We start from the raw sequence: 23,263 nt of genomic DNA, 5'->3' as shown, positions 1-23,263 counted from the left end.
TGATGTTAGCTGTGTCTGACTTTTTCAAAGCTGAATGAACAAAGCCACATTACTTCCATTCCAGGAGTTTTATCTGATTCATCTGGGGTCAGAATTTCTAATGATACCACATCTAAGGTTTATCTTTAAGTCTTAAAAACTTCATTTATTCAACTTGATTTCACCTCTCAAGATATCTTTGGCCAAATTCCAAATGAGGTTCAGCTCTGAGGTTATGCCTCAAAGCCCAGACAGCACAATTTCAGTACAGATCACTTCAGGTCCGAAAGTTTGAGTCCTAGTTATAACTTATTACCAAAGGGACAGTTAGCTTTGTTAAGATTATTCTTTAGAAGCACAGGAGTGTGCGTTACTGATAGAAGTAATTTGGTCATTTGGAATATTTTTTGCTCTATTTCCAAACCATTAAGCAATGAGATGCAACAAGAGAGCTCTGAAATAAAAGGGCAAGGCTCAGAGGGATCGAGCCAGTGAGTGCTGTGTACAGGAAAAGACGTGTTGGGCACACCATGTTGCTTCACGTGGTCAGTAATGCACACTGGGATAAATAGAAACATGGAAGGGTATTATGACACCTCTTTTTCAAAAGCTGCATGTGTTTACAGATATTTTTAATATGAATAGGATTTGAAGCAAGGAGCCATATTCAGGCTCCTCATGTAAAAGAGAAAAATTGGATTGCATCTTCTATATTTAAAGGGAAGGCTACTGAGAACCTGGGAAGTTCAAAGATACCACTATATTGCTGGGAAAAGCTTCACATATTTGAGTGAAGCAAAATTAAAAAGCAAATTTAAAGCCTGCTCACTTTAAATTATACAGGCTAAGTATAACAGAAAATTATTTTGCCTGCTTGAAGGAATTTGGCTTTATTTTTTAAAATGCCACAAGGTGGTATCTTCAGATGGTATCTTCGAAAGCAGTGAACTGGATCATCTTACCCTTCCCTTCAAAGAAATATTTGGCATTTAATTCAGTAAATGCAGACTAAGGTCCACAATACACAGTTTTTATTTTCCTTTCTGACATATGCTCCTGATTGGTGTATATTTACAGTATAAGGCCTCTAGCTCCAATTGCATTTGGAATGATTTTATTTTTGGAGGGAAAGGAGAGTAGGGCTGTTTTCTGGGAGCTAGAATCCAAAATATCTTTGAAATACTTTCAATAATTTATCTTAAACTAACCTAGGCAAGAGACCTGCTGTTCTCTTCACTTGCATCTCTGCTGACAGCAGCATCAGCAGCTCAGGAGGAGAGGATCAGATGGGATGAAGACAGCACTCCTCATTCTGTCTTCTTTAACACCTGATACATCTTCAGACAAGCTGTCATTTTGTCACCTGAGACAGCGTTGTATCGGTTCCATAACACAGATATGGTCAGACAAAGGCAGTGCTGCCGAACTGCTCTAAATAAAGCAAGATCCTTCCAATTTCTATGAATAGATATTTTGTAGAAAATTTATCTCCCACTATACTGTCAGATCCCAGCAAGGACCTGCAGATAGGTTCCTCTTTGCTTGGTGTGTACATGAGGGATTGCTAAGAGCAGCTTTGAACCTGGCAGTAGGTCCCACCAATGCAGCTGACCTCCTGTGCCGTGCTGCTGCTGTGATTAATATCATCAGTCACTGGAATGCTCTGCCAACCATGCAGCAATTTGACTGGTAATTTCCATGAAGGAACTGTTCAGTATTTACTATCAGAAGCAAGGTTTCATTAGATTTCCAGAATATTTAAATAGCCACTGGTATTTTCTTGATGGAAAAGAAGCAGCTTCCAATGCTTATTTTCTGCCATATTACTTTTACAGGTATGTTCACATAATCTTGCATTTTGTGAGATGTGGTGCTATGAAAAGTGGCCATTAAGCTCTAAATGAGAGTTTAATGTAAATAATTCAGAGCACACAGGTGTAAAGGGGGATTTTTATTTACACTCCTTCCTTAAAGGTTTCCCTTCTGATACTTGTTCTCCCACCTCTCAGAGTATTCAACCCACTGATCTTTCTATTCCCAAGGAGGGGCACAAGCTGGGAGAGAGAAATTGGGAACAACACCTCGCTGTGACTGTCACCTCTGCAGAGGACAGCAGTGCAGCAGCCCAGTTTGCTAGAAACGAAACATGTCTGTCAAAGGCTGCTCAGGATGGCTGAAATGTCCCAGCCAACGCTTCAAAGCAAGGCTATGCAAATGAAGGGGCACGAGCTGTCTGCATAGTTTAAGCTCCCCATAGCTCCATCCCCTGTTTGTTTGTGGGGTTTGGTTTTAACAGCTCTTACTGTCTGGATCCAGCAGGGAAATTGGTCTTGATCCTTGCTAGTCTCCATAAAGAAATAATTCACAGCCTCATGTGTATTCATGACCTTCATTTATCACACTTGCAAGGTACTAAGCAATGGAATATGATGCAAAAAAAAAAGGAGAAAGTGATGTGAAAGCTCTGAATAAAGCTTTCACTTACCCCCCCATATCTGACAGGTACTTATACTCAGAAATGCTGGCAAAGCCTGCATATACCTTTCAATCACGCCAGCACTCCTCTTTTTCTGGTGGTTGTATGCACATACTAATTGCTCTGTCCTCTCTAGATTTCCAGTACATTAATTGCATGTTATTGCTGCTACTGTTATTTCTGAGCTATGCAAGGGGGAGACCTTCAGTCATTTGTTGGATTCCTGCAGTCATAGGTATAATGAGTTGCTTACCACTCTTACGATCAAGGACTGTGGGTGAGGGGAATTATGCAGAACAAAGAAAATCAGAAATTAAAAAATTACAATTCAGATGGTGAATGGAAGAGAAACCAAGTGATATAATTACATCTCAGGGAAGAGAAATTCCAAATATCTTGTTGTAATTCAGGTCTGCAATGGGATTAGCAGATGCATCTGCAAGGGCTAGAATTAAAATTCTTTTCTCTCAGAAGGACAGAGAAGCTCAGTGGGTTACAGAGTCCTGGAGCTATGCTCTGGGAAGTCCTGCACTATGACATGGGGACAATGTCTCACCACAGTTTCACAGCTTGAAAGCTTTGTGTCACAGTGTGGGACCTTAGCTAGTCTGATGATCAGAATACAAGAAAATGGCTAATCTCCCTGAAATCAAGAAGGGGCAGAAAAATCAGGTTATGAATAGGCCTATGGGGGTGCTGACAGCGAATGGAATGGGGGTCAGGGCTTGCTGGTGCTGTGCCCAGTCTCTGCCTCCCCTGCACACATCAGATATGCATCAGCAAATGTTATGAGGGAAGTTGCTGCAGCAGCCCCTGAGGCATACAAAGACAGGGGGTGTATTCATATCAAATGCAGGATCCTTCATTGCTGAAACAACAAACAGGAAACAAAACTCCTCTCGCTTGGTGTATTCCTATCTGACATTTAATGTGACACAATCATGGGTACATTTTCATTTTGGACTCTATAGTTCAGTGTTTAGAGCACAGGGATACATTTTCAGTAGCAACAGCACAAAAAGAATGGGGAACCAATTGTTACTGTTCCCTTTTCCTTTCACTGCTGAGTTATCTACATAGTTTCTAAATAATCATGTGCCCGGTATGCACGGTAGGTTCAGGCCAGTATGTTTGCTGAGCCACAAGAGCATGAAGAACATAAAAGCTGAGGAAGTAGACAGAAAACTGTCCTATCCTTTTTGAGAAGCCCCAGATGTCCTATCCATTTGGAAGCCCAGTTTGGGAGCATAGGTATGGCACGGAACACAGCTAAATGTCCAAACAGCACTGATCAGCTTGAACAGTCCTCAAAATAGAGGAAAACCACATTATCTGAAGTGATTTGATTCTGAACTCTAAAATGGACCACCCACAGGGTTTCAGTGGGACCCTTAGGTCTTGTTGTGGAGCTTTTCATATGGTCTGATGACTTGCTGCAGCAAGAGAGCCTGAGGAGAGAGAGGATGCTCATTATCCCAGAGTGACCTGGGTCTGATTTTCTTATGTGATATGAGAGACATTTTTCTATGTAATAAAAGAGATCAAAATCTGTATGCAGCCATCTGAAAAGGGCGTGGGTATAAAACTTATTAGCCTCAGCTTTGAAAAGATACACCAGTGCTGGAGAAGGCTCAGAGAAGGGCAACAAGGGCAGGTAAAGGTAAGGGACAGATTTAGCACCTTTGGTTTGACCATGTACAGCCACATTTGTGTTTCTCTATGGATTTCTATCTGATTTGCTAATCTGTGGATTTTCCACCCTACAGAAGTTTTTGACACTACAAGATCAGGGAGACTTACTTTGTGAAGAAACTAGAACCTGTATTTTTATTTCTGCCCCTAAAAATACAAGTTTGATAATTCCAGACCAGTCAGTTGCCTGGAACCTAAAAAACTCACATGTGATAATGTAAAACTTTAGCAAAAAACTTGAAGAATGTATTGAACTCCTAGAGTCAGCAAGCACAACCCTGCCACAGGCTAATGTCTGATCACAGGATCCAAAACAAAAAATGGCTACCATGGTTGTGTCGAGAGATTTCTGTACAAGTCAAGCAGGAGGGATTTTCTGACTTCAGTACTGCTTAAAATAGAAAATCCTTTCAGAAAAAATGTCTCCTCTCAATTTTATGTGTACCAATAACAAGGAATACACACAAACATTCCCATGTATTTATTACCTCCGTCATTAAAACCTGATGACCAATCTCAAAAAGTCTTCTCAATACAACCTCTTTTGAATTAAACATTTCCTGCAAATGGATATTTTCTGGTAAAGATGTGTGCAATGAAGCAACTTCCAGTTATTTGTGGTCCAATCATCCCCTTGTTCCTTTTGCGGTTTCTACTACCTCTGCAGCTAATCTCTGACCTTCATTCTTTCTCCAACTGCATTAAACTATCAACTCACAATTTATCCAACTGCTTGAAGGATATGTGCCACAAATGCCTGCCTCTGCAGACATCTTTTTTCTCTTTTGCACCTTTACCTTCTATCTTCATCACCTGCTTACAAGGGTAAAAAGAACAGGGTTTTTATCCAGGCAAATTTCAGCTGGAGGATACCTTTTAGCAGATTGAAAGCCACCCAGAAGGATCTCCCATTGTGTCCTTAAAATAGCTAGTCTGGCTTTTCAGGATTTGTCTGTCGTTGGCAGGGCTACCTCATTAACATGCCTTTTGGCAACAACACACTTGTAGTACTTGAGGCAGAACATTTTCCAGCCATCTCTTCCAATAATGTGACCATGTCAAGACAGCCACTGATGCTGACCCAGAGTCGATAGAAGTAAAAGCTGTTTAGTTTGCAAATATGTGCACTGTCCTGCCTGCCACCTGGAGCAGGAGAAGAAAATAGAGCTGAAAACATCCATTGCTTTCCAGCATTCCACTTTTAAAATAATGCATTTGAGAGAGAAAAAAAATGCTGAAAAGCTGGCAGAGATTCTTGCTCCATGAAACAGACATTGCACATACATTTAGTTCACGACTGTTCTGTGCACACACAGAAGAAGCCAAAATAATCCCTGGTTATTGACACCTGTGTGTGCTCCTTGTGGCAGGAGATGGTTCTGGGGATGATCTCATAACCTAGATGGACGTGTCTTGCTCAGGGTCTCAGTGGGAAACCACACCTGAAATCTGTGAGTGTAACAGGAATGCTCTCAGCCATCCTTCATTGCCATCTGCAACAAAACTGTGCTAGATCCCCAGGCTAGGATGAGAGGTCCAAATTATTCCAGATACACAGTTCTCCACACATGGTAACAGAAAGTCCCATAACAATGAAATGTTTTCTCATGCATTGTCATGACAGAAATCCACATGAATATCTAATATTTTGTTTATATGATGTTCCAGTTGCAATCAGTTTCTGTCACACTTTCCACTTGTTCTATGTATTATGCGCAGGCTTGTAATGTTAAAAATTCCTCACATTTCATCATGCCTATACTTCCATAATAAGAGAAATTGTTTTCATGTGCATTTCTCAGTCCAAGGTTAACTCCCAAACACTTAAGACAAAACACAGATTTGTTGTTTACACAAAAGAGAAGAACTCTGGGTGAGGGAAGCCTGCTCTAAAGTTTAGGACTTTTACAAAGTCCTGAAGAGGCATTTATGTGTCATTCACTGGGATTTTTCAAAAGCCCTGACCTACCTCACTTTAACATTTTCACTTGTTTAGGCAGCTTAACAGTTTTTAAAGTCTTAGAAAATGACAGGCAGAACTGGACAAAAAATTGATTTCTAAACTATTTGTCCATGAATTACTTTAATCAAATGAACTAAAGGGCACTATTGGTAATTTTCTGTCCTGCTAGGGAAGCTAATTTTCAGATGCTATTCAAATGTTCCCCGTGAGTGGCCCGAAAGATCAGTATATTAGTGTTTTGGCAGCTTCAGGTAATACAAAGATTGCCCTCTTTCAGTGTCCAAACAGTATTTATGTTACTGTTTAACATACACACTTGTTTTTTCTATTATTTACATCATACCTTCCAATTGCAAGCATCAGATTACAGACTATATTTACGCAACACAAAGTAAAGAAATGTGAAGACTTCCCCACCAAAACTTTTTTATTTTCCGTTTTACCAGCTTACCTTATACACTCCACTGATTCTGGCCTTGATTTTAGATCCTGGTCTTTAGCAGCCACTCCAAAATGAATGGGGAACAATCCTCCAAGAATAATGTCTCCCTTCTTCTGTGCCCGTTGGTTTGGCCCATAGGCAGCAGTGCTCCAGGTAAACAGCAAAAGAATCAAGCAGCAGCTATATGAAGTCATTGTTCCTCTTTTCACCAGGGGGTTATTGGGTGCAAAATTGGAAAAGATGATGTAAAAAAGGAGATGTCAAAGCTTTTCCTTTCCTTAATACAGCACAGAGAGGATTTGGGGCACATGTTGGCAGGGAGATAAGCAACAAGGTGGGAGCCACAGTGCTGATGTTTCTCCCTCTGTCTTCTCCATTGCAAAAAAGCAATTCAGCTTCCCTTCTTCCTTCATAACTGAAGCATTATGGAGAGCCCATCTCTGAAAACTGTAAAAGAAAGATTTGAAAAGTGATTCCAGCTATACACCAGGACCCCACATTGCCGTGATGGTTCTGCTTCGTCAAGCCAAGCCCTCAATACGCCCCTGAAGCTGCCCCACACTCAACAACCCACCTGGGACACATCACAACCTTGGCAAAGTCATCCAGGCACCCTGGTGACACAGCCACACCTCCTCAAACAATGTCAGATGCCTGATTCTCTGCCTCATACCTAAGGTGGGTGGCTTAATCTTCCTATGGTTCTGTGTGGCTCTGGTCATAGCAGGTGCTGTAAAACCTGTGATCTGATTGGTGTCTATGAAGAGAGCTCACTGTGAGACCTGGGTGGGCAAGTGGGAAATGAGGAAGCATCAAACACAGTAAGAATCAAGCCTTTCTCTTAAGCAAATAACCACAATAATCTTTTGGTGTTGGTCCATCATCTCCTGTCCATTGAATCATTTTAACCCTCTGTCTTTGAACTTATCCATGATAAAAATAAAACAAGCTCTTTCAGGCTCAGAAAGAGTTCTTTAGCATTGAAAGGGAGAATGAACTCCAGGGAAGCATTTGAAACCAAGATACTTCTCCATAATGAGTCATGAAGGCTTGAAAGGTTTGGCCGTTGAAAGCATAGCTATAGCAGCCTTTGAAGCCTGTTTCCTGGGGATGAAAAATTCTGCAGTTTCTCCATGCTCAATACATTTTCCCTGCAGCACGTCTACAGGCTTCCTAAACAAAGAACTAACTTAATTATGGCATATGAAAATGGCTGTGGCTACAGGAGAGGAGATAGCACAGAAAATTCACAAAGAACAGCTCTTCAGCCTATTTGAAACAGGTCTAAAAGCTGGTAGTAAGAATCTGAAGTTAGTGAAATTTAGAGTAGAAGCTAGGCATACATTGCTAATCCTGAGGACAATTAATTTCTGAAGCAAGTCATCAAGAATTTTTAAGTGCTGAGAACCTTTTTATGAGGCTGACTTATTATCACTAAATGCAGCTATATGGATTTGATCTTCACCTAGGTCAAATAAAGAGCTATGCAGGGAAAAATTGTGATTGTGAGGCTTCTTCTGGTAGCCAGTCTGGATGATCCTGCATGCTGTATGACCACCAGGCATGTGGAACTATTTCATACTATTTTCATACATTTTTCATACATTACCATGAAGGTTTGGATGCAGTAGTCAATGAGAGAGGAGAGACAAAGCTCCTGCTGTTCTCGTGCCTCTGTGGTCACTGCATTTAGCTGGGCAGACACTGCAATTCTCTGTGGCAGGTCCACTCTAAACTGTTTTTTGGCCCTGGCTTGAACAAGTGCATTTTTATTGGCAAGGGCAATCAAATCTTTGGCTAGATATCAAGATATGTCTAGGTATTGGCAAGTGGCCCTTTGACAGCTGGATGATAGAATTTTAACCAGAACCAGGATTAGGAGGGCACAGAGCAATGCAACGAGTAAGTGTCATGAAGGTGTTTGGGTTTTGATCTTTTCTGGCAGATGGATGGGGGTTTTGGCTTCTTCAGTGGTCCAACAGAATAAAGAACAAAACACTTTTCCATGTTTCAGTTAGAGAAATGTCATTTTCCTCCCATCACCTGTGGTTTCAGGAAAGGTACAAATACTGGTGAAGTGCTGATACAGTGTCCTGAGGTGAGGACCAGCACAGGCAGGGCCAGCACTTAGAGGTGAGAGGTTTGAAACAGGGCAAGCAATTCCTGAAGGGACACTGCAAAGACATGGGATGGTCTGACTAATGCTCCTTAGCTCAGCTCATTCCCTCCCCCAGCTGCCTGTGGGATGGCAGGGACTGGGGACTGCATGCTCCGATAGCTGCAGGGATGGCGTTCCTGGAGTCTGGGCAAGGAACCACGCATGGGACTCAACCAAGGTGGGATGAGGTCAGTGACTTCCCCATCTGCTGTGGAAGACCACAGCCTGCTGATTTACTACTCAGTTTTTCTGCTTTTACTTTAATAAGGCTTTCTTTTGCCTTTGGGGTTATTGGCTTATGAGAAAGGAAATTGTTTCCATCAGCAGCAGACAGACAATATAATTTTGTTTGCTGGGCTGCTGTGTAGGGTTTGGGCTGATGCTACTGAATATTTAGGAACTCTTCACCAGAAGACAGTACATGGCTGATGTATGAAATGCAGAAAAAGTAAATTCACATTCATATTTCTCTTTTCTCACAGTAGACAAAGTCAAAGCATCCAAACTGGCAAAATACAGCAAATTTTAAAACAGCACTTACAGCAGTTAGTAGTCCCAGTTGTCATTCAAGAGCATGACAATGGAATAGACAATGAAAACAAAATCATTCATTCATGGTATAGGGCATCAGTTGGTATCTCTCTGAGTAATTTGGAGCTAGCAGTTCTCAGAGACAGGACACAGAACTGAAGTAACATCAGAGTCTGGGAATGAGATGGGCTGTGTATACATAAAGCACACCCCTGAGGCAGAAAACTGAAGGATAAATGTCCAAAGATGCACCGGCACAGAAAAAGAAAACAAAGTGTATGCTCAGCTCCTCATAAATCTTAGTGTCCAAATTTACAACTCTCCATACCAAAATTTCAGCTATAGCTGGAAAACCAAACTCATTTAATGGGAGACAGAGGACTCACAGGTGCTTTCAAGTGCCCTGCACACCTGAAGATGAGAATATTTGAAGGTACCGATTTCCTGATGAACGGTTGTGATCTTGTTGCCAGTGCCCCAGATAATATCCTCTAGTATCAACTTCTGTTGTGGCAAATTTTCCTACAGTTCTCTTTTCTTTTATTAGATTAAGATTATGAGCCTCTTCCTTATTAAAGAAGGCATTACACAGCTAATGATTGAATTACCTGCTGATGTATGCTTCCAGACATAAAACTCAGCATACTACAAGTGGAAATTGTACTACTAATAGAACAAATTACTGTGGTCCTGCAGTTTCAGCTAATAAAGAAAAAAAAAGATTAAATTAACAAGCAACTGAATTAAGATGGAATCCATTGATATTTTTTCCTTTGCAAATGTTTTTACATGTAGAGCATTATATGAGCTCTTCAATGCAGAACACCTTTTCCCTGTACATATATTCAGATGATAAAATCCCATAAGATTACTTTTGCAAGAAAATACAAAAACTAAATGGTAATTTTTTTTTTTTTTTTGACATGGCCTGATTTTTAATCCCCCTCCCCTTTAAAAAATAATCCTCAGTAGTTTCTTCACCCTGTGTCATTAACTATCAGACACTTTGACTCTGAGCTGTCTTGGAAGAGAGCTTCTAAGGTTCCATGGAGGAATTTGAACTGATTCCAGGGACAGGATGAGCTACCAGGCAACTATTGCCATGGCAGGAGCATTAGCTGAGGCGGGGAGGGAGGGTAGCCAGGTACAGCTGTGGGTACTTGGAAAGCTTGCAGCAATCAGTACCATTTTGCCAGCTGAATGAAAGTTTTAGTTATCAGACTAAATCAGGCAGAAAAGCCAGAAATGTTCAATAAATCTATGTTTTTTTGGGTGAAAGGAAGCTGAATGGCACACTCATGGCATGCATTACTGATGAAGAAATTATTAACCAAACAGTAACTAACCACAGCTCTCAACAGCAGCAGTACATCGAAGAGCTGGCATGGCAAGGATCTCAAGGGATCTCCATGAAGCTGCCCCTCAGCCCAAGAAGGGCTCAGCAATAGTGGAGCACCTCCTGGCATATTTTCTCTAAAACCTTGTCAGGAAGAAAACCAATCAGACACTCAGGGCAGCTTATTTCAATGCTTCTCTACTCTTACCAAAGAAAATGTTTTCTCACATCTAATTTCAGTGTTTTTTGTTACAACTTATGCCTGTTGTCTTCTCCCATCTACCACATGAAGGCCAGTGCCTCCCTGCCCATAATCACCTTATTTGGGATTTGATTCACCTCCCCTTTTTTTCTTAGACCAAGCAAAATAAATTAACTTTTTTTTTCACAAAGATGCTTTCCTGAGCTCAGATTATTCTTATTTCATTCCTCTGGCCTCTCTCCAGCATTCTCCACATTTGGTGCAGACCAGTGCCCAGAAATGGACACAGTGTCCCTGTTTGGCCTTTATAAGTACTGAGCAAAGTGGTAGAATTACTTTGTATGTCTTGCAGGCTACAACCCTGTTTGTACATCTCAGCACAGCATTTGTCTTTTTTTGGAACAGCATGATATTGTTAACTAATGGTAACTCATCAGCTAAACACAAAGCAAAGTTCAGCATGCTTATGTTTCACAAGGCTGTGAAACCTCACAAGAAATTATCATTTTCCAAAAGCTTTTCCCTCACATTCAGTTCAAAGGTAGACCTTGCTAAATTTCACATGATCATCCCGGACACCAACAAGGAACCAGCATGGGCAAGCTCAACTGAGTCTCCTGGGCTTTCAGGACCTTTTCACAGCAGAGAGCTGGGGAAGATTCCTGATTACAGCCATGGAAAAACGGCTGTCCCACGCCCTAGAAGAGCCTGGCCTCACACAAATCAGGTTTGTTCTCTTCTGGGAGGCCTGGTGCCCCAAAGGAGCTGAAGAATGACATTTTAGTGGACAATGGACACAGAATATAAGTTGTCATACTTCTAAGACCAGACCTAGTGGTGAGGTACTGTGACAATATGAGAAAAAGTAAATTGTTGACATTTGTCACCAGAGCAGGCATTAACTCAACCTTCCTGCACCTCTTTGGTCAAAATGAGGGACAAGGGCATCAAAGATGCAATCAGAGTGATTGGGGTGCTCAAACAGAGAACCAGAGCGTTGGGGTGCTCAAACAGAGGAGCTGTGCTTGCATTTTGTGGAACTAAACTGCTCCATCTTTAAACAAGGCAAGTGTTAACTGAAAATTTACTACAAAGAACATTTTGCCTATGGAGAAAAAGACAATTCTTACACAACACACTGCCTAAGATAAGGAGATTTTTACCTGGACAAATAGCATGATTGAGAGATGGAATGTCAGTCCTGGAAAAATTTGGAGATTTCAGATGAGTGTAGACAAAAATTCAGATCTAGATCAATGATTCTGTTCTAAAAACACTACATCCACACTTGGTTTTGAATGAAATACAAAATGTGTATTCAAGAGCTTTAACCAATAAAAAGATTTTTAAAATCATCAAGACCATCAGGGTCACCAGGACAGCATTTCCATGCCCTGCTATTAGCTTAAGGGCATGTTACCTGTTATAGATCCTATTTTTCTGGCAGAAGTCAAGAAGGTAATATACTATTACACTACAGCAAATGTATGTTGAAAATGATATATTACAGTCTCACCTAGCATTATAAAAGCCAAGAGGAGGCCAAAACCACAGCTCACAAATCAGCCACAGTACTGAAGAAGCTGCTGAAGCTCATACATAACAAGACTTGGCCAGTTCAAATGAAAAAAGCCATATACTTGGCACTGGGAGGAAGAGACTGCAGGAAGAAATGTGGGTCTAAGAATCTAGGCTGGTCATGAAAAATCTGACCATTTGTTCTGGAGTAACATTCTCAATTCTCCAGGATAAACTAAATACTGAAAACAGTACAGTAAAACAGGCAATTGTAACATTCAATCCTTCTATGTCTGACATACCCAACATTGTCAAGTTTGTCTGAGAGTTACCCTTTAAGTTTCCAGAGTTTTCATACCTAAATAATTTTTTAAATGTAGCAGCCAGATCTTTAGCTTTCTTTTACTACTGAGGTCATATACTCGTGTCTATATAATACAGAATCTACTAAGAAAGCATGGGGTCCCACCCTGATCTGTTTAGCACTACAAAATGCCAGAGTGGCAGAAGCATGCCTAGGATATCATTGCTGATACTCTGCTCAACACAGAAACTTGAGGTCAAGGAAGCCTAAAATTTTAGAGGCTGATGTCCCAGACTCTTGGGAACTGCAGGCATGGATGGAAAATGGAACCAGGAATAAGCAGAACACTTTTTTTCACAGAGCCTCAAACAAATCTGGTTGTAGCAACAGCAGTCAAAAGAGCATCAGCTCCTGACAGTTGAATAACCAGGTAAAAACCCAAACCTGCCCACAGGCAGCATTTTCTGTGGATTTAATGTGGCATTACAAGGCCTCTGATCTCCCTCCCACTTCAGCACAGACTCACAAAGTGCACACAATACCATGTCAAGCCAGGTAGCTGTGATTGCACAGCTTTGCAGCAACCACCTTTCCATTAGGACTGTACCTGGCTTTGGGATCCACTGAACATTGCATCAGTATCATGTTCAATATCCCTGATCAGTGTGATCTGGGATGTGATATCCCTTTGTGGAAATAATTCTGTTTGCTGATGGCAGGAAGCAAAAAACCAGAAGTGGCAATAGAAAATACCTTAGAGACTCATTGGATGCACTCAGCGAGCACCATTAGCAAACACAGAGCTGTAAGTGGTTTTGGAGTGGAAATCTGTGTGGAGGGTGACTTATGTCTTTGGAGTCATTTCTTCACAGGTGTGTCTGTAAGTCAGGCTGAGAAGCAGCTCCAGGGACCTCACATTCGTGACTGCTTTTGCTTCTGTGAAAGCCTTAAGTGTTTTCTGCAATAAGAGCTAAGGCTCATTTCTACAAGCCATATCACAAACCTCTGAAACAAACACTGGAAGGGAATAAGACAATTCTACAACTCCTCATCTTTCCACTTCTGTGCCTTCTTCAGTAAAAGTGTGAAAAGTGCATGTGTGCATACATCCAAGGGAGCACTGGAATGCATGAGTTTATCAAGGCATCTTGGACAAGAAACCTGTGACAAATTCATTATAACTGCTAAGAAATGCTTAAGAGCTACAGCACCAAAGAGGATCCATGCAGAACAAGTGGGCTTGGAGGGATTTCCAAGTCCTAGGGAGTTGCAGAGCCACAGCAGCCCTTTTGGGAAACTGCCATAAACCCATTGGTTATTGATTACTCTAATTTATGCTGGGAGCTGCACTGGACCCTTGAGCAATCTCAGATTTAGAGAATTCAGGTACCAGGGAATCTATCTTGCCTACATCTTAGAGGTGTCCTGTTTTGCTTCTCTGTGTTCCAGATTCTGACCTTCTGTTGCTCTGCCATGATTTACTAACTTGGTTGTTTCCTACCTTGCATCTTTAAAAGCCCATTATTTTATCAATTTACAGTGGATGAAAAGATGCCTTTGATATAATACCAGTCTAAAGGCTTCTTGGTAGTTTGAATGATTTTTGTCTTTATATATGGAGGCGATCAAGGGAGACCCAGAAGAGCTGCAATAAAATATGAAGTGAAATACTTTGCTAAGGTAAATTTTTATTAACTTGATTTCTCTGGATTTCCTTGCTCCTAAAGAAATTCTCAACCATGCTAACCATGCTAATGACTGTATATTCAGTCAGAGATACTTTACCCCATCCTATCGTTTTGGGATGTGACTAGACCCTCCTGGACAGATAGAGAAACGATGCCTGGGGGATACTCTGAAGAATGAAGAAAATCTCCACCCTTGAGGCATGGTTCATCCATATGGCCCTGGGATGTGATTTGTGAAACTTGAGTTGTTCAGATTTCACCTGCAGGTGAAACAGCCATGCACTCACCCTGTGTGCCTTTCAGGGCACCTTATGTTCCTGCACATCATATGTATACTCCTGCATCTCAAGCAAGTCTTTCCTGGACATCCAGTGCAGGAGCTTTGCGAGCAAGTGTCACCCAACTGAATTGCTCTTAGTTCCTGACTTGCAGGATTCATCTTTCCTGTGTCTTTGGCCGTAGGACACACAGAAGTGGCCTTAGGACACACAGAATTCTAATCTATCTTCTTCCTCTCTTGCAAGAAACATCTCTGGGGCTGACAAAAGGACTGAATCCCCCTAGCAAAGTCCTTTTTCCTTGCTCAGCATGCCCATAGAAACAATGTGATTGTGTTATGCTCTTTGCATAAATCCAATTTTTTAAAAGATGAGCTTTTCTACAAGAAAATTAAAAAGACTCTTCAGCTTAGTTCTTTAATATAAAAAAATGCCAGTCAAAGAACACAGTTTATGGAACTGCATTGCTGTAGTCTGTCTGGAAAGAATAAGGAGGAACTATTGCTATTATCAACTCCTGGATGCTCTATACCTTACATTTCTCTCTAATTTTTGTCACTCTTTCTTCTCTTTAAAAAATAGTAAGTTAGAAGGACTGGTCACCAGGGTAGGACATCTTGAACTGCTTTTTCTTTCTGTTCTACATTGTGAGGCAGAAAAGAACAGAGGAGAGGTCAGGGGGGTGCCAAAGCAGTCAGTCATTTGTGAATAGTTAGAATTAACATTACACAATTTAGTGAAGTGTTATTCAAAAGAGATGTCACGCTTTTTGATTGGCCAGTGTTAGATCTGTGGTGAGAAAACAAAAAGGTCAGGGAAGATGACATAACAGAAAAAGAATTCTCAAATAAGGCAATGCATAATTATCCTTCCGTATTTCTCTCAGTTAATCAACCAATTTTTGATTATTTCTCTACAAAACAGCAAGAGAAAGTAAGCTCAGATCATGTAAATAAACATGAGAAGAATCTGATTTGTATCAGCAAAGTTATTTCCAAAGGCATCTTTGATCAATCAGGATTAGGTGCAAGACCCTAGAAAAGTCAATCTGTCTGTTAAGTGCACCTTTTAAATATTTAAATAAATTGGGATAACATGTTTCTGATTACAGTTTGGTATGGGTTTGTTGGAATTGGTGCTCTCCCACAGCTGTTGTGGAGAAGGACCCTTGACATGATACCTGTGTCTTTATCCTGCCTGGCTTGGCAGCCATATGCCAATTACTTTGAGACTTTGCTTTCCAACTTGTAATAGTGTCCAGAAATAATTTTAGAAATGTATTGCAACTATGCTTTGTCTATGTCAACAGATGTCAAACTGAGTATCAGCTCAATCAAGGCTGATTCGGGCTTTTCTCTAGCAAAAAAATAAAATACAGATATGAGAGCTGAACACTTTTTCAAATCCAGCTTTGTCAAATTGCTTATGGGTGAAAACATATTTTGCTTAGTAATTTATTTTAATTTTACTTGATTTTGTTTTTAAAAACATCTGTGCTTGAAGTAAAATGCCTTATTCACATTTTTCCCCTGCAGAATCCTCAGTGAACTAAACAATAAGGACAACTGTAATTCTGAGCCAGTTTCAACACAAATCCAATTCAGAAAAAACACTTAAGTATGTGCTCAACTTTAGTGAGACTTGTCTTTAATGAAATTTAGCAGATTCTAAAAGCTTAGCATGTACTTATTGGTTTGCTGCATCAGAAGCTAAAGTGGCCTTTGGCTGATTGCTTTGTTCTCATTTATACTATTATTAAAAACAAATGAACACTTCCTTTTTGTTGGATAATTTCTTTTATACTGACTCCAGCATGATTTATTAATGAATTCTTACGGATTTTTGTGGCTTTTTTATTCCTAATCCTTTCTTTTATATTTCTAGTTCTCTACTGTCACAGGCTGCCTTTTTTCTTTTTCTTTTTCTTTTTCTTTTTCTTTTTCTTTTTCTTTTTCTTTTTCTTTTTCTTCTCTTTCTTTTTCTTTTTCTTTCCTTTTTTTTCCTTTTTAACATTTTCCCATTGCTTATTTTCTCTTCATTATGATTTTCTGAACGGAATAATTATTGTTCCTTCTCCAGTTTTCTTCTCTCTCCTTATTTCATTCTAATACCAAAACATTCTAGTCTATTTTTGTATTTCTTTTGCCTGTACACGACCTTAACCTCTTCCAGCTAGAGAAGGCAGGAGTGAATAGGGTCCCCAGGAAAAGAAAACAGATTCAGTGTAAAGGGAGTCTTGGAAAGGTCATCAGAAATATTGAACTCTAGCAAGGACAGAAGCTCTGCAAAACCCATAAATCATTAAAATAGATCAGTGAAAGGCACAGAAGAAATTCAAGAGTAGAACTGCAAGAGTGAGGGGAGGTGAGTTATGGGCACATGTCCCACTCTAGTCCTACAGTGAGAGAAGGCAAGTTTTGCTGAGTTTTCTTTGCAGATCTGGCTTGTGCTAGCATGTCCCATGGAATGGGGCACAGCGATGAATACAATACTGAACACTATACACTGACCCCTGGAACAGGAACAGTGACCCTCATCTGCCTTTGCAACGCGCTGGAAGATCAATGTGATATGCAGGAACTTGTTTATCAGTTGTGATTATTTACTTTATTCATCCAAGAAATGCTGCCTGGGCCTGTGGGGCTGCACTTTGTGGCTGCAGACATCAGTAAGATGATACCACAGATCCATGACGTGCAGCCAGCACTGGCAAGTAGCAACGCCAATGCAAACAGCCAGTGTTGCTCTCCCCTACTGCACTCCCTGCCCTCTCCAGGGATACATCCTATTATTTACAAGTTTGTAGGAAGTAAACTTTCCACAATGATTTGTAAAAGATGGAGTGGACAAGTGTAAACACTTTACTGAAGTTTTTACAGAATTCATCTTGAACCCTACAGGTGCATGTTATCTGCCCTGTAATATAAGAGGATGCTGGAAATTCCCATCCAGGTTCAAATCACAGCCCATTCAGTATAAGAACCAGCGTCCAGCAGTATCCAGTGATGCCTGCTTCAAAAATGTGTTAGAAAATTATACAGCTAGTGTCTAATAAAGGGCATGTCTAGCTCCACTAGCTAGCAGTTGAATAATGTCCTAAGCAAATAGGACAAAATTTTATGAAAACCAGCCTTAATTTTACAAAAGAAAAAAAAAACGCAAAAAAACCCAAAATCAAACACTCCCATGAACAAGATATTCTCCTATTGAAATTTCCCTGTCACTCTCCTCAGCTGATATAATCACCAAAGATACCACAATGTCACTGTGATTTTTTATTGCATCACTATTGGAGATCATCAGGAGTTGTCAAAATAGACCTTGAACCCTCACCTTAGCTTTCTCCTGAAAATTCTGGCAGTTTAAGTTAAATTGTTGTGATGATGCAATTAACCAACTCAGCTGGATTTGAAATTGAGGAAGACCAGGAGCATGACACTTGCTGGGGAGACTGCCCAGATGAAGAGCATGCTCTTTTTAGATTAGCACCTCAAATAACTAAATCCAAAAGAACACATATAATGATGCTCAAGTGTGGGCTCCTTTTGACTACAGCTATCTCAACAGGTCCACTATCATGCTTTTAAATGAGAAAAAGGCTAGGAATTGTATCTTTCTCACTTCTAGATTTATTTAGTTGGTGAATTTAGTATTACTACTACCACATTCTTCAGGAGTTTTCATATGATTTAGCTGGTAACTAAGGTATTGCTCAGTGTGAGTAAAAACAGCAGAACTCAAGTGAAAGTAGGGACAAGCAAAGCTATTTAGCTTCCAAAATAATCTGTATTCACAGCAAAGGACTTCATCCATTATCTTCATTGTACAAAAAAAAATTCATAGGAGTGCATGTGTTATTTTTGTTTCAGCATACAACACCTTATGTTCTTGAAACAGCATATTATGGAAAATTAGCCTTTTTTCTGGCACAGCTCCTCTCTGAAAAAAAGCAGGGGATCCCAGGCTTTAATGAACTGAATTGCCAGGCTTTGTGTTCTCTGCCTTTCTAAATAGGGCCAGTTCCCATTGTGTTAGATATTACAACCTAATTTTTCCTAGTTCATAATTTAAGCATGATTGGTGAGGAATACCAGAGCTTCAGGGCAGGAGAGACGACGTCCTCCTCTGCATCATTTCCACATCCAACAGAGTTCCCAGCAGCTTGGGAATAGAATCAAATACAGAGTTTGTGCCACGGAAAGAATTGAAGAGCACCCTGCTTTACTGCACAGATTGGCATGATGAATATGAATGATTGAAGGCTCTCAGCTGGATAGGGAGCCTGGATGCTGGAATACCAGCTGTCTGTCAGGAGAGTGGGATTGCCCATTACAGACCTAAGGGCAGGGAGGGAGCTCTTGACCAGCAAAAAAAACTAACACCAGAACTACTGGAAGATACTTTAAAGCTTTCATGGTCTTCATGGCCCGTTCTGCCACATGGTCCAGAAATCATAAGACACCGTGGCCACCCACTTCCTCTGTGCATCCCTGAGAAACACATGTGTGTTAATTGACCACAATGTGGCCACTTCTTGTGAACACAGCACTTTAAAAAATAACGTTCTTTGATTGACTTCCCCCTCACTCCTTTTTGAAGGTGATCTTTCTGGAGCAGAAAAACACCTGGGGTCACACTTAGCCACCTTGCCTGCCTGCCTGCCAGCTCTGCAGCTCTACACGCTTCATCTCCGGGACGACGGTGTGACTTTTGGAGGCTCTATGCCTCATTTAGCCCTGGTAATGGCCTAATTGGGCTGGAAAAATGCAGGAGCAGGAGCATGATAAAGAAACAACTCTGCTGTGCTTGTTTCAGCAGGTGGAAAGAAAGAAGAGGAAGAGAAGAGAAGAGAAGAGAAGAGAAGAGAAGAGAAGAGAAGAGAAGAGAAGAGAAGAGAAGAGAAGAGAAGAGAAGAGAAGAGAAGAGAAGAGAAGGCAAAGGAAAGGCAAATCCACTAAACCCATATTTTCTACCTTGACTAGATATTTATGTCTGTAGTTTTATTTATAATAGGGCATTTATAATTTATAATTTATTTAAAAATAAATTATAATTTATTTATAATGGGGCATTATGCTGACTAGTTCTGCGGGTAGCAGGATTAATGTGTCAAATGAAGGAGTATCAGAAGAGGGCCAGATTTGGATAAGCATTTCCACTTCCAGGAATTTTCTACAGCAGTCAGCCCCCTACCCATAGGGCTTCACTCCATCCCCACTTAATTCTTAGTTAAGGGCTGAGAGAATGGGTGCTCTCATTATCTAAGTGGGAGGGGAAAGGTGAGTGGGAGAAAAGGTGAGAGGAAAGGCAGGTGACAAGAGTGACTATTTCAGGAACAGCAAAGGAAGAAGCTGATACCACTAGCCAAATGTCCATTCACCATTTCTCAGCCATACTTTCTCCTCTCCTGGGAGGAATCTTGCCACCTACTCAAAGAAAATCATGCTATCTTCTTTCGAATTGTTCCAGTTTTCTTTCCTGCATCCCATAAATCACTCAATAAATGAAATGGTACCCCTTGCCTCAGAAATAGAGAAAGAAATATAGACCCTTGTAAGTTTCAAAAGGTGAGGATCCTCTTTCTATAGGGATCTGTTCTTCAGCAACAAGAAGAGTGGAAGACCAGAGGATGAACCAGATTTCCCTTCACTTACAGTGACAAACCAAAAAATTCATTTCACAGTGGAAAGGACAGCCTTCCCTTTGGATGGTCTTTTTTTTAACAGCTCCCAACAAGATCCCAGCTATATACCTGACTTTGTTTCCTCCCTTTCCTCTCTGAGTGGGAATCCTGTATCACCTCAGAGTACAGTCTCCTTAAGCTGGAGCCAAAACTGCTCATACAGCATTGGAATCACAGAAGCACTCCATACTTGCCACTGTGTAAAGGACAACCTACATCTATTTTAGTTCTCTGCCTTGGGGACTGGTACAAAATTCACGTCTCGTATTTAAACTGTCAAGAATAGTTTAAATTCTTGAAAGTTTATTTTCAAGTCTATTTGGCTGATAGAAGTTCCAGAGGATCCTGCTGTAAATCAGAACACATCCTCGCTGGTAACATTTAAAAAATCTGATTGAGTCTTGGTGCTCTTATTTACATCACAGCCCTATAAACATTTCTATCAACACAACAGCAGGGGCAGCAAACAGCATGGAGCAAGCACAAACAGGCAGTGGGAGGAAAAAAAACTCAAGGATTTTCAGACAACCTCTCATGCTTCCTTTGGGAAACTCACTGGAATTGTTCCTAATAACCTTTTTTCTTGTTTCTTGTCTGCTTCTTATTGCAATTTCCTTGCTAACTTGAAAAAAATGTGTTGAGGAGGAATGGCTGTACCCATCAAGTGGCCAGCAATAAGATGATTTTTAAGTTTCCTGGGGCTCTAGTGGTAACATAAAAATTTCCCTGTGGGAACTCAATCAGCTCAGCCACAGGATTGTTTTTGATGGACTAGAAATTTTTAGTGCTTGCCTTCATCTGGTAATTGCCTGGGTACCAGTAATGGTGATGTGGTTACAATTACGATATTCAAGCAGAATGTGGCATCAACCACTAAGAGGGGGCTGGTTTCAACCAGGCTTGGAGCTTTAAACAGGACAAACTTTAACAATCATCATTCCCATTGGCTGGTAGTGTAAAATCAATTTGAAATGTAAATTAAAGTGTTAAGCTTATCCAGTCATGGACCAAAAATGCACTTCCAGGCACAAAAATATTTACACTAAACCAGAAGCTGTCTGAAAAAAAAGTTGGCAATAAAAATACTAAAACCTCTTATTTGTAGTGTTGAAGGAAGGGGAAAGTAAAAACCATTAATAAATGCTAAGATTCTAAACATGCAGGGAATTTATGAGGGAGTTTTACAATATCAAGGAAGTACTAAATAGTTAACAGAGGTAAAGAGGCAAAAATAATATTTTTATAAATATAAATGTGCCTGAGACTGGCCATGAGCCCATTGCTTGATGCGGGTGATAAAACTGTAAATGACAATCCAAAAAAGGCGGAAATATCGAATAAACATTTTGTCCTTCGCACATTGTTTTGTCCTTGGAATGAAGCTGTAGAAAGTATCATCCCATATTACGTCAGCCCAACAAAATTCACCGTAGGTAATAAAAGGAGATGTGAGATGAGATCTGCTAAAATTAAATGTTTTCAAATCAACAGGCCTGGAGTCTAACATAAACTAAATAAGGAGTTCTCCGAATCACTAGTGTTGATACTGAACAACTCATGGAAAAATGGGAAAATTTCAAAGGGTCAGAGAACTGCAAGTGTATGCAGTTATTAAATATCTACTAAAGAAGGAAGGCCCGGGAAATTATAGGCACCATACCCCAATATCCGTCTGGGTACAATAATGAAATTGATTGAGCCAGCAGTCTTTCTAAAAATCAATGAGGATAAAATATTATTAATTCAAACCATACTTTTAAAAACACCCACTGTTCTTTTAATGAAATTATGAACTAGATAAAGACAAGTATATAGACTACAACATGGACATGTCCAAGGCATATGATTGACCAGATTAAAAATTGCAATTAATAGATTCAAAACTGGTTTATAGATAGATCTTAAAGGTTTTGTTTAAGGGATAGTATCAATGAGAGGAGTCTTTTCTAAAGACACTATCATTGTGAACCCATTCCATATTTTTTAATCAGTCCTCTAGATTGTAAAAGGAAGCGATGTTAGTTAAAATCCAATACAAACACAAAAGCTAGCAGTGAAGAAGGCAGTTTAAATGTATGATTGATCACTAATGTTGGCATGTACAAAACTAAATTCTCCCCTGGGCACCAGAGATTTTCTGTGCTCAACATACTCATCTTCCTCGTGGCTCTGCATTGAAATGACTCCATAACTCTTTTTTCTGATGCCCAATTTACCAGCGTGCTCTAGGATGCTCGAAGGAAGACAAAGCTTCACTGATTGGCAGCAGCTAGACTGAGACCCTGAAAAAGTTGCACCAGTGTCCTGCTAGGACACGAAGGATCTATTTTTTTCTTAAGTGCGTATGTTGGTCTAACTTGCTCACACGCTGAGGGTCAAATTTAAAGTCAGATATGGAATTAGGAAGGAATTTTCCATCCCACAAAGACTGGCGAGAATCCCAAGTGCAACTAACTCACTGTTTTCTCTTCTTATCTCCCTAGACTTGTACAGGGAGATGCAAATAACAAACTTAAACCCAGAGATTTAATAGACTTACAAGATCTTAAAATAAAAATGGGACATATCTCTTCAGGGGTTGCAATCACCGCATGACTCAGAGGCTTGATTCTCCTGAGTCAATGAGGGGCAGAAGGCATGCATAGTGTTTTGGTAAGGGAAGGGTATCTGTGATGTTGTATGTGTCACAACAGTTGTATTGAGAGCTCCTCAGGACACAACAGAAGCCTTAGGGCATAAGGAGAGACTGTGTGTATAGTGGGTGCTGTGGGTGTGCCACTGCTATAAAATGAGAACAATGTGATACTGAATTCTGCTGCAGATCATCTAAACTTTGGTTGTGGAGGAATTCCTCCACTTAGACATTTCAGCTGTTTAAGGCAACACTCCTAGAGCCCATCTAACCAAAGTGACCAGAAAATCAGCTAAAAAGTAGCCACTAGCTAGAACTACTTCTGGTGTTGACAGATCAGCTTACTGACAAGGAAAGTGTTTCCTATAGTGTCAGCACAGT

General features: G+C 40.4%; 1 protein-coding gene across 1 annotated transcript in view; it reads right to left on the bottom strand.

Annotated features, from left to right (window-relative positions):
- CASR (calcium sensing receptor) overlaps positions 1-23,263 on the bottom strand; it is a 75,503-nt gene that overhangs the window by 36,479 nt on the left and 15,761 nt on the right. The window contains exon 2 of the mRNA XM_074534810.1: positions 6,562-6,999. Within this exon, the coding sequence (XP_074390911.1) occupies positions 6,562-6,746 (185 nt within the window). The 5' untranslated portion in view covers positions 6,747-6,999. The remainder of the gene's footprint in view (positions 1-6,561; positions 7,000-23,263) is intronic.

Source organism: Zonotrichia albicollis, chromosome 2 (genome assembly GCF_047830755.1).
Source record: "Zonotrichia albicollis isolate bZonAlb1 chromosome 2, bZonAlb1.hap1, whole genome shotgun sequence".
In the NCBI taxonomy this organism is placed as follows: Eukaryota; Metazoa; Chordata; class Aves; order Passeriformes; family Passerellidae; genus Zonotrichia; species Zonotrichia albicollis.
Note: the sequence above shows the minus strand (reverse complement) of the source record. Positions and strands in the feature narration are given on the sequence as shown.